Source organism: Podarcis bocagei, assembly GCF_964188305.1.
Source record: "Podarcis bocagei genome assembly, chromosome: 7".
Classification (NCBI taxonomy): domain Eukaryota; kingdom Metazoa; phylum Chordata; class Lepidosauria; order Squamata; family Lacertidae; genus Podarcis; species Podarcis bocagei.
The window spans coordinates 33,159,000-33,171,266 of record NC_138132.1 but is presented as its reverse complement, the minus strand read 5'-3'; the positions used below and the strand labels follow the sequence as shown (position 1 = coordinate 33,171,266).

The following is a 12,267-nucleotide window of genomic DNA, read 5'->3' as shown; positions in this document are numbered from 1 at the left end:
TTTTTATGATTTTTTTTGCATGAAAGAAAGGAAACTCAACTGTAACCCACATTATGCTTGCAGTAAGAAATGATTTAGTGGGCTGGTAGAAGGGATTTATTATAGTCTGACCAATTAACCACAAATCCTTTGAGTAATCATCTGTCTTTAGATATATTAACGTTAATTAAAATAAATTGGCATATTGCTCATGGATGCCTTTTTTGGAAAAAAAATGAAGAAAGTGAAAGATAGTTTACTGCTTAATAAACAAAAGTGAGCACTCATTAGAGAGAAAGGTCATTGTTAATATGTTCTTTTTCTTTCCATAAGTCACCAGAGCCAAAATAGCTGCAAAACAACAACACCCCGACAGAAATTGAACTTTCACAATGAAAGGGGACCCCCACCCCACTGAATAAACTACAGCTGTTGTTGATTAATCTGCCAATTAAAGTTTCATTTCCATCTAATATGTGTGTGAGCATACGTGTTCTTATGGACTGATACGTATCTTGCCCAACATTTTCTGTGATTGTTTAATTAGTCTCCTTGAAAATAAGGTGCAAGCTTTGATTCAGTGTCTGCTTGGTGTATTTGCAAAGAGGAGGCTGCTTTATAGTGAGTCAGACTAGTGATCTATGTTTTATGATGTTTCATCCATGATTTTTTACTGAACTTTTTGGTGCACACCACCACAATATTTTTCTTATCAACTGGCAGTTCATAAATAACCGTAGAAACAAAATAATAATTTATAAGGCTAGTTATAAACCATGAACTCAATACGAGGTGACTCCCATAAATGTGGGAGTTTACCTCAATGGCCAAGTTAACTGATTACATCAAAATGAAAGAGAAAAGACAAAGACAAGATAAATTAGCAACAAATTGGCAGCCATTTATTAAATACAGCAAGGATTCAGGGTTACGTCAAAATATATTGTGCTTTTACACCGTTTTGAATTCAGTTCTAGCAAGGATGACAAGATTATGGTGTAATATATTGTCAAGGGTTTTTGTTATTCTTTTCCACTTTGTGTGTTGGGGGGTGGGGGTGGGGAGCATGTGACTGTGGTTTCTATTTTCCTATGATTTCCCCCCCTTTTCATTTCTTTACACACACATATGTATCCCGAGCAAAAGACCCACCTGCTATCACTACTTTCACTGGCATGGCTGCTCCTGGGCATCCAGCATTGTCCTTGAGGCAAAATGTCCCACCATGGGAATGATGTCATGAATTGCTGTAATGCCTTTCTAGAGCTTTCTTGCCTGCCCCCCCCCCATGGCTGCCTCCCTTTCCTCACATCTCTCCCCTCCTCTTTGTTCCCAGACAGCTATTCCCCCGGGGCTTGCCTGATGAATTCACCCTGGTGGTGACTCTACTCTTGAAGAAACAGACCAGCAAAGAGAACTGGTACCTCTTCCAGGCCACCGATCGTCAGGGGTACCCCCAGGTACATCACACTAGCATGGTGCATCCTTTCCAGGGCCTTGTGGCTCTTTCTGTCCTATCATGTGCCTCTTCTTTCCACTGAGGGCAACCAGCTTCCTATTCAGCTTCCTATTACCCACCTGATCCACATGGGCAAAGTTGCCAGTGGAGCTGCTGTACCTTGTAGATTCCAAAAGCTGTTGCCACCTATGCAGTTGCTATCTGCACCCATGCCTACCTACATTTCTTTCACCCAGGAAATGTGACACATGCAGCCTTCTCAAAATGGGTGCTCTCCAGATGTTGTGGGCTTTAACTCCCATCAGCTCCAGCCGACATGGTCAATGGTTAGGGATAGTGGGAATTGTAGTCCTAAATATCTGGAGGTCATTAGATGGTGGGAGATTGCTTTAATGGCGCAAGGCAACATCATGGAAAGCTCCCAAGTAAGCAAGTTGCTCCCATAAAGACCAAGAGTGGGCTGGAGCCTTCTGTGCCTCCAGGGCAAGATCACCCCTCCAAGGCGATGGAGGAACCCACAGTGGTGGCTCCAAACCAGACTGAGCAGTAAGCTCCTCCTGAGAGGATAAGCTAGAGTCAGGCTCTCGCAGTGCTGCAGAGGGTGCCAGGATTGGAGGTGAAGCTGCCACAGGAGTGTAGTAGGCTCAGTTCCCCTGGGTGATGTAAGAGGGGAAAGAGTGGAGTGCTGGGGTGGCTACATCACTGAGACCTTCCCAAGGATCTGACTCCTCATTTGTAATTCCCCTCACTTGGTGCTGCTGGTCCAACAAACCTAGCCAGCTCCTTCTTGTCTGAGTCACAGTTCAAGCCTAAGCTGCTACCCATGAGGAGGATCCTTGCCATAGAAGTGAGCCTCACAGATTTCCTAGACTGGCCTTGTGTTGTGCTTTCACCATTGAAAGCTAGCATGGGAGTGTGGCCTGGGCAAGGGCAGAGCACTGGATCTGGCTGGTTGCTTCCCACCTGAGCCATTTTGGCAGGTGGGAGGAACATTTATTGCTTTGTTCCTCTTGAAGGTTCCTCTCCCAGGTGGTTTCCTGGAGCCCAGCTATTTAAAGTTTCTGTTTAATCCTCCAAGCATTGATTAATCCTAACTTTTATTAGACCCAGGAATTGAGGGGAATCCGGTTCCCCACAAACTCATAACAATATGGAATATCTCAAATGGCTAAACTAACTGTTTTTCTCAAGAAGTTATTTCAGAAAACATGCTGATCCAAGTTAATGATAATAATAAAGCATTCCTCTCTGGAATAACAGGCATTGAGACCACATTTATCATTCTGTGTTCTTTATGATAATATAACTGTATTTTATATCTGTCACTTCCTTTAATAAAAAATAATATATAGCTAAAACAGACAATGATTCATAGTATGGCAAATATACCACTTGTGTTGTGGGATCTGATGGTCTGCAACATTAGATTTGACCCATTTCATAATGAAGGGTGTATGGACCAGAGGGAAGACTGCCCTGGCAAAAAAAGAATCACAAGTCTTCTCTCAGCTTGCCTGCTGCTGCCACAATCCTAATATCTCTCTGTTTAGTGTGCTTTCTTCATCTTTCTGTCTCCCTGTCTCCCCTCATGCCTTTCCTCTCTGCCTCTCTTTCTAGAACATTCTCATAGTCAGCGCCGTCTCCTTTCACCCCCTCAGCTCTCCCTGGGGATCAACAGCAAAGAGCAGAGCCTGGAGTTCCAAGCCAAGGGCCAGGACAAGGAGTTTGTCAGCGCCATCTTTTCCGGAAAAGGGGTCTCCGCCCTTTTCGACTTGAAGTGGCACAAAATGGTCCTTAGCATCCAAAGCCAAGTGGTTTCCATCCACATCGACTGCAGCTACATCTCCTCCAAGCCACTGCAACCCCGCCGGCGCCTGGCCAGGGAAGGCAACGCGTTTGTTGGATTGGATGCCGTGCAGGGTGCTCCTGTCACAGTGAGTCATGGTGGGGCTTTGTGGGCAAGCTGTGGCAAGCGGACCATCTCTCCATTTGGGGCTGCTTGGCCTTTTCTCAAACCTAGTTAGGCTCAAACACACATTGGTATCTATGAAGACACCCCCAACTCTAAGGAATGTTGCTAACATTTTAAAAAAGTGTTAAGCTTCACTGGGAACCTCTCATAAACCTTCAGGTTTGTCCTGGCATTCTACCGTAGGTGACCTGCATACTTTTTGCTAATCTTACATTTCTAAGAAGAAAGAACCTCCAAATTGTCCAAAAGTTCACTTTACACAAAATTCAGTTCTATTGAAGCTTCTGTCTGTAAGGGATTGTCCCTCACTCCCCAGAGAACAGGAGTTGGTGTCAGGATTGAGGCCACTAAGCTAGGCCACCTTTGAACTTCAAGACATAGCTATGAGCTAGGCTGGTTTTATTCTTTGGGGGTTTCCTTTTTGTGATTTCTGCCAGGCCTATGCAGGGATGCAGGTCAGAGGTTCCCCACCTCTGATCTACAATGACCGGCAGCAGCTCTCTCTAACCCTAACCCAATCCTACCTGCAGATAGTAAGGATTGAGCCAGGGACCTGCTGCATGCATAGCAGATCTTCCACCACTTGAGAATCTGCATGGTGACAGAGCAAGAAATGACTATATATTTCCAGGAAGAGATTTTGAAATGCTTGAGCTGATCAGCCAATGCATAATTAACAACAAACGAAGCTATTTTGGTGTAAGTGCATTCTGCAATAAATCAGGGAGCTTTAGCAAATCCTGTTCTAAGCCAGAAGCCAGCACACGAAATTCTTGGGCAAGGTTTGGAGCCTTGGCAAGGACTACTGCCACCACCACCAGGCTGCTGTTATAATGCTGGTGGGGACATCATTGGTCACTTCTACTGCTGCTAGCTGCTTCCCAGCAGCAGATAGAATGGACTGTGGGGTGGCCTCGAACATGAGAACATAAGAAGAACCTGGCTGCTGGATGAGCCCAAGTCTCTCCCAGTCCAGCAGTTTGCTTTCACTGTAGCCAACCAGATGCCCCTATGGGAAGCTCATAAGTAGACCCTGAGTGCAAGACCACTGCTCTCCCCAAAATGATCAATGGGATAGAGAGTGACTCCCCAATGAGAAAAGGCTGCAACATTTGGGACTTTTTTAGTTCAGAGAGAAGGCTAGCAAAAGGTGATATGATGGAGGTGTCAAAAAATTATTCATGGCATGGAAAAAGTGAGTGGGCAAATATATACTGGATAAGGCTAATAACAGTTACAAGCCATGATGGTTATGCTGTACCTCCATGGTTGGAGGCAATAATACTTCTGAATACCTGTTTCTGGAAACCCAAGGAGGGGAAAGTGCTCTTGTCTCTCAGATCCTCCCTGCAGGTTTCCCACAAGCATCTGGTTAGCCGCTGTGAGAATAAGATCGTGGACTAGCTAGGCCATTGGCTTCGTCCAGTAGGCTCTTCTTCCATTCTTATGAGGCACAGTGCCTCTGATATTGGAGACACTACATGGCCATCATGGCTAATAGCCATGTGAAGCTCTTGGAGTTGAGTGGAGCTCTAGGCCTGCACCCCTGAACATTTTAATTATGCCATTTCCCAGGGTGTGTATGTTGGGAGCAGGGCTGGTGAAGTAAAATGGCAGTGCTGGGAATTCAGTAATTTGGGCCCTGTGCAATTGTTGAGTTAACTCCTGAGCTGTTAAAAGCTTCAGAGTTTTACTTAGACTCCAGATACCTAGAGTATGTCTTTGTGGGATTTCCCTATGGCTGGAGGGCAAATGATGCCATAGCAGCCTTGCTGACACTAAGCAGGTCTAGCTCTGGTCAGTGCCTGTGTGGGAGACTGCCTGAGAACCCTCACGTATCCTGCCTTAATTTCCTTGATAGAAGGAAGGTGATATTTAAATGCAATAAATGAATAGATGTACTGACCCATTAGACAGGTATGAGCACAGTTCGACATGTGCCAGATTTCATCTCCCAACCCTGACCCCACCTCTGCTTCTAATTCATGTTCATAGTTGCGAAGAGGTCAAAATGAGGCAATTACCCTGCCAAGATCAGGATTTCTGATTGTTCTCTCTTTTCCTATAATAGAATTGGGAGTGACAGTTCCCTTTTGGAGAGGGGATTTCTCTCCCCACACATTTATCCCACTATGGCAATGCCAGTGGGGAATTTGGAGAAGCACCAAAGGAAATATTTCACACTATTTCCACTTTCAGAATGTGTGGCGTTGTTTTCTTCTTAAGTAGAACTTTAAAATAATGCTGCTCCAAAACTCCTAGGCCAACATTTAAAGGTGGCAATTTGTGCCTACCTGATGGCCTTGAGGGGAAATGTGCTGCCTTGGAAGAGGAGAGGTCCTGAGGATAATATATAGAACCTCATTCTCAGAACCAAGCCCAAGACCTACCAACCCTTCACCAGAAACCATTTGAGAGGCAGGTGTCTGAAAACGTAAAGACAATAGGTAGCTCACCCTGCCATTTCTCTTGCCCAGAAGAAGCTTGCCAGGTGTGGTGGAGCCCGGTAGGTATGTCACTGTCACTTGCTGGGCGGGAAGATGGCATGGAGGCTGCAGATGCATTGACAGGGGCACCAGATTGGCTCTGCCAGTGCGTTTTCACTGCACTGGTCTCCCTGCCACTTTTGCCCTCTCCTTCTTGGGAAGCAACTGGGACACAACTGGTGAGAAGTTATCATAATGGCACCGCCCCACCTGATGAGCCACTTCTGCTCATTCCTCCATTGGGATGTGTACTTGTACCACTATGATTTCCCATGCTTAAGTGAAGGGCTGGCTGAGGCCTCTTCTCCAGGATCTGAGGAACCAGGGTGGATATTGGATCTCCACCCTATAACAGTTTGCTTGTTTCTTTGTTTGCAGTTTGACATTCAGCAGCTTCACATTTATTGCGACCCAGCCATGGCAATGCATGAGGGATGCTGTGAGATCTCTGATAACGGGGTGAGTAATACTGCAGATATGCAAAAGCTGTCACTTCTGTTTATGTGTGTGCTCCTGCATTTCCTCAAGCTGAGGTTGCAGGACTGAGACATTTATCCACAAAAGCTGTCAGACAACTTTTCTAGAGTTGAAAGCACTGCTGTCTGTTTTGCAGGTTTTTATTATCTACAGTGGTGCATCAGGTTCCCCATTCAAAACCACAGGCAACAGCAGCAATTGATATAGATGTGATCTTGCATTGTAGATGCAATCTACTCAGTTACATAGCAACTTGCATGTAAAAACTGCTATGCTTTTTTTGGGTGGATCCGATAATACGTTGACACCTGCTGCCTGTTTGGGATAGTTATTTTTTATTATTTTTTGGGGGGGGAGTGGATAGTTATTTGAAACAATGTTGGTGTGGTTTTTGCTTCAGAAAACCTTCACTTTCAGGTCTATGCAGTCATTCCCCTCTACTTACTTCTCAACAAGCTCTGATCTTGTTCAAATAGTACAGCCTCATTGTGCCCATAAATTCAGTGGTGAAGAACCTCCTGCCCATGGGCCTAATCAGGCCTACGGGATTCATTCGTAATTTGGCCCTCAAGGCTGTTTTCCCCAAACCACGCCCCACACCTGACACCACACCTGACACCACACATGACATCAGGTGGGCACCTTATAAAGACACGGCTTGCAAAGGAATACTCAGGAGCTTAACATGTACCGTATTTTTCGCACCATAGGGCGCACCGGACCATAGGGCGCACCCAGTTTTTAGGGGGGGAAATCAAGAAAAAAAATCTTTCCCCCCCCCAGCCCCAAAGAGCAGCGTACAGGGTGCGCACAACCTCTCCCTGCCGGAGGGGTTGTGCGCAGCTATGGAGCAAGCCAAGTTTTGGCTTCCCCTTTAGCCCCATGCAGCCTCTCCTTGCCGGGAGACGCTGCGCAGGGCTAAAGAAGCCATAGCCTCGTGCAGCGTCTCCTTGCGGAGGGGTTGCGCACAGCTATGGAAGAAGGCAAGGCAGCGAGCGGGATGGATCCCGCTCACTGTTTTGCCTTCCCCTTTAGCCCCGCGCAGCGTCTCCCTGCGGAGGGGTTGCGCACAGCTATGGAAGAAGGCAAGGCAGCGAGCGGGATGGATCCCGCTCGCTGTTTTGCCTTCCCCTTTAGCCCCGCGCAGCGTCTCCCTGCGGAGGGGTTGCGCACAGCTATGGAAGAAGGCAAGGCAGCGAGCGGGATGGATCCCGCTCGCTGTTTTGCCTTCCCCTTTAGCCCCGCGCAGCGTCTCCCTGCGGAGGGGTTGCGCACAGCTATGGAAGAAGGCAAGGCAGCGAGCGGGATGGATCCCGCTCGCTGTTTTGCCTTCCCCTTTAGCCCCGCGCAGCGTCTCCCTGCGGAGGGGTTGCGCACAGCTATGGAAGAAGGCAAGGCAGCGAGCGGGATGGATCCCGCTCGCTGTTTTGCCTTCCCCTTTAGCCCCGCGCAGCGTCTCCCTGCGGAGGGGTTGCGCACAGCTATGGAAGAAGGCAAGGCAGCGAGCGGGATGGATCCCGCTCGCTGTTTTGCCTTCCCCTTTAGCCCCGCGCAGCGTCTCCCTGCGGAGGGGTTGCGCACAGCTATGGAAGAAGGCAAGGCAGCGAGCGGGATGGATCCCGCTCGCTGTTTTGCCTTGCCCTTTAGCCCCGCGCAGCGTCTCCCTGCGGAGGGGTTGCGCACAGCTATGGAAGAAGGCAAGGCAGCGAGCGGGATGGATCCCGCTCGCTGTTTTGCCTTGCCCTTTAGCCCCGCGCAGCGTCTCCCTGCGGAGGGGTTGCGCACAGCTATGGAAGAAGGCAAGGCAGCGAGCGGGATGGATCCCGCTCGCTGTTTTGCCTTTCCCTTTAGCCCGTACAGCCTCTCCTTGCCGGGAGACGCTGCGCAGGGCTTTCCTGGCTTTTCTGGGAGGTGGGGGAATTCCCTCACCTCTCGCAAAAGCCTGCAAAAGCCGTGAGCTCTTTAAAGGGGCTGCGCGGCTTCTCCTGGCTTTCCTGGGAGGTGGGAGAAGGGACTGATGCGGCCAGTCAGTCCCTTCTCCCTCCTGTGGAAAAGCCCGCAAGAGCGCACGGAGCTTGTGTGCGGCTCTTGGGGGCTTTTCCCGCCTGCCTCCCCCCTGCATTCGCTCCATAGGACGCACACACATTTTCCCTTGCTTTTTAGGAGGGAAAAAGTGCGTCCTATGGTGCGAAAAATACGGTAATCCTGTTTGTTCTTTGGCAAGCAGGGCTGCTGTCAGCACCAACCAGCTGTTTGGGACTGAAAGCTAGCAACTTAGAAGTTGCCACCTGATGACACACCTGTCATGATGGGTGAGGGAAGTGAGGATCCAGCCCACCAGGCTGAAAAGTCTTATCACCTGAGCCATAAACTTTGGTCTCCCAGTTCCTGGTCTGTCACTAACCCGTATTTGTTCCTAAGCAAATTTTCTGGGGCTCCCCAGACACAACCAATTTGGGCAGCAGTAAGAAAAAGAAAAATTGTAAGTAGACACAGTGCTAGGATGGGTGGAGCCCAGTTCCCTTATAGGGAATCAAAACTGCCTCCTTCCTGATCATCAGAATGATAATTTTGTAGTTTTAGGGGGGCATGCAGATCAGCCAATGGGTGGCTTGTCTACCTGTGTGTATGCAGGTGAGTGCATGAGGGAGTGTAGGGTGGCTTGCAGCCCCCAGAGATTGGCCAAGGGTAAAACCTTGGACCAAAACAAGTTAGCCACCGCTGCTATAAGCCCCAGGTCATGCTGGTCCATGAAGAGCTAATTGCCTTGCTCATCAAAGTTATTTCAATGCTTTCCTGTTTCATCAGTGCTTTCCCGAAGCATCTAAAACTCGTCGGGATGTGGAAGTCATGCAGAGCAATGACCTGATAGAGATCAACCCTCAGACTGAAGGCAAGGTCTACACCCGCTGCTTCTGCTTGGAGGAGACCCAAAGCAAGCAGGTGAGGAACACCAACCAGCAAGAAAGAACTAGCATAGCCCAGAGCATGGGCAGCCAGCATGGTGCCTTCCAAACATTTGGAACTACAACTCCCATCTGCCTCAGCCAGCATGGCCATTGGTCAAGGAGGATGGGAGCTGGAGTCCACAACATGTGGAGTGTACACTCCAGTTACTCCCAGTGTAGAGCTATGAATCAGGAAGCCGCTAGCTCAAATCTTGTTCCTGTTGTGAAGTCAGGACATGACTATAAGAAAGCCTCTCAGTCTCCCATCTGGGGGTTGATGATGCTGTCCTTCCCTGGTGAATTGTAATGGTTATGACAAGCTAAAGTATGTGGAGCATTTGTAATCATTACATAAGACAAAGTGTTATTGATTTGAAATCCTCTGGAAAATTCAATTTACTGGAATTGTACAGCCCAAACTGTGGAAATATGGGGTGGTTGAGGTTCATGGGTTTTTGTTGCATGTGTACTGACAGCACAGATGTAAGAAGACATAGTTTCTGTTTCACTCTGCCTTTGTTGCTTGTAGCACTGTTTCCATTCCACTGCATTTTGTCTTCTGCATAAACTGTCATTCTTCTCACTGTCCGCTGTGACAATATTGTGTAAATTATGTAAATTCCATCTTGTCATTATGTTATCCATTCATTTCAATGTAAAGAAAACATGATGCAAATGAGAGAAAATGCAATCGATTTTGTATCATTTGCAGTCTGAAAGTAACAACAGCAGTGAATAGCAATTGCATTTGCTGGATTGATTTCCATTCTGGACATGGGATGAACAAGTGAACATTGGCAATTTCTAGTCCTGTTTCTCTCTAGCAGACAGCTAGGTTGATACAATGTGATTAAATAGGATGGATTTGTGTGGAAAGAATTTTATTGCGGAAGAAAAGCTGTGAGATCATTACTGAACAACCATTGCAATGTTAGCCTGCATAAACAACACTGAAAACTTACATTGCGTGTGCTTAGCCATGTTCACCAATATCTTGCTGCCACCCCCAGCATCTGCCACCTGAGGCAGCTGGCTCACTCTGCCTAATGGTAATGGTTATGTCCAATCACATTGTGTTGGACATAGTACCATGGCATTGTTCCATTTACTGTGTGATCCCTGATAGGATGGGATCACCCATGTAACCATTATCAGAAGCAGCAGTCAGGATAAATAATGGCACCCAACAGTTTTGAGAAAAGATAAGTATTTGGGAGGGGAAATTACCCATCAAAATAAGTACTTTTGATCCACAAATCGGAAAGTTGTAGAGACTCAGTGCAGTTTTAATCCTCTGCTGAGATAGATTTAATGGTCCAACTGATGGGAAACTAATTTGCCTGTTCCCACCACCACTGTAGTATGGAATAGAGAGAGCATTGCTGGAATTAAACACCAGTCATCCGTTCAACATTTGCTGGGAATATGTTTGCTACCAATTTAGGGATTTTATTTTTCACTGTCACATCCTACTGAGAAGAAATACACATCAGAGAAGGGACTGGGAAGGGGGGAGCAAGAGGTTGCAATCTAAACCATCTGAGACTACTGCCAGCCAGTTGTGCGCTGACATGATGGATAGAATATGGAAATATTTACATCCCTGCTCACCAAAGATGGTTCTTAAGGGGGCTAGCAACATTTTTTAATACAAAAACATGATATAAAAGGAAACATCAGTACAAAAGCAAAACACAACCTTCGGCAGATTAAAAACAGCAGCAGAATTGATTAATCAATCATTTAAACACTTTATTATTCAATCACTTGGTACATAAACAGTTTTTTTACCTTCTCCCAGAGGTGCAGTTACTGCTTGATTCCTGTCCTATAACTTAAGTTTTCTTTCATCTGGTGAACAACATTCCTGTTTTTGATAGCTCAAGTGTAGGCATTCATATCTGATATATGATTAAATTGTGCTTCTTTTATTTACATAGAAAAGCCCCATTTAATTCAGCATATCTTGTAGAGGCATTGATTTGGTTTTGAGATGAATTGTAGGGCCAATAGATGCTTACATCCAGATGATTTAATATTAGCTTAGGCTACAGTCCTAACATGCTGATCCTTGTGGTTGAAGGGGGTTAGGAGGCAGCAGATGCATCCATCTGCTGGGCTACGTCTCTGTGGGACTCCGTTGCCCTGGAAGCCCCACTCCCAGCCATAGAAAGTGGTGGTGTTCCTGCCAGTCATAACCAGCATAGGACCCCAGAATGATCTGTAATGGGGCTGGGTCACAGCAGGGCCAGCCATGGATCCACTGGGTTCTGAACCAGTCCATTTAGCAGAGAGGGCTTCCTGGAACTGGCATGGCTTTGAAAAGTCACTAAAACCACTGCCCACTTCTTCTGCCCTGGCCAGCAAAAGCCAGCAGGATGTGATGGTCAACCCACCATGGCACTCTTAGTGAGTATATGCTTTTGTGTGCATTCTTTGGTTGGAGAACTGCATCATAATTTGTGTCTGCATTTTGAAGGACAGCTGCCTATCAGTTCTTGTCTTGTTTCGTGAAGTGGGTAGATTTGCATTAAGATGCAAACCCTGCTGAATATTCCCCTCATCCTGAAGTGGCATGGACATCTTTGTCCAACTGTAGGTATATATGACCCTGGGGCATTGTGTTCTGACTTGCCCAAGGAAGATATGCTGAACTCTTTGACTTGGAACTGCCTTCCCCCACATATGGGCCTCCTTTCCCTGTTGCTCTCCTCTCCATCCTTTGAGATTCTTTCATTGATGAGAACACAAGCCTCATTCATTCACCCTCTGGGACAAAAACAAACCTGCCTCATTTTTTCCACAAGATTTAATGGCGGTGATGAGACTAGGCCAAAAGAGCCAGACTGAAGAAAAATGCAACAAGAGCCAGAGGATAGAAAACAGAGCTTATCAAGGGGTGAATCTTGACAGGATGGAGCAACAGATAAGTGGGAGCGGGGAAAG

The 12,267-nt window shown here is 46.9% G+C and overlaps 1 protein-coding gene across 5 annotated transcripts in view; it reads left to right on the top strand.

Annotated features, from left to right (window-relative positions):
- COL16A1 (collagen type XVI alpha 1 chain) overlaps positions 1-12,267 on the top strand; it is a 142,777-nt gene that overhangs the window by 41,900 nt on the left and 88,610 nt on the right. For all 5 annotated transcript variants that reach the window (XM_081200005.1, XM_081200003.1, XM_081200004.1 and 2 more), the window contains exons 5-8: positions 1,316-1,439; positions 3,097-3,372; positions 6,275-6,355; positions 9,182-9,316. In XM_081200005.1, coding sequence (XP_081056131.1) covers positions 1,316-1,439; positions 3,097-3,372; positions 6,275-6,355; positions 9,182-9,316 — 616 coding nt within the window. The remainder of the gene's footprint in view (positions 1-1,315; positions 1,440-3,096; positions 3,373-6,274; positions 6,356-9,181; positions 9,317-12,267) is intronic.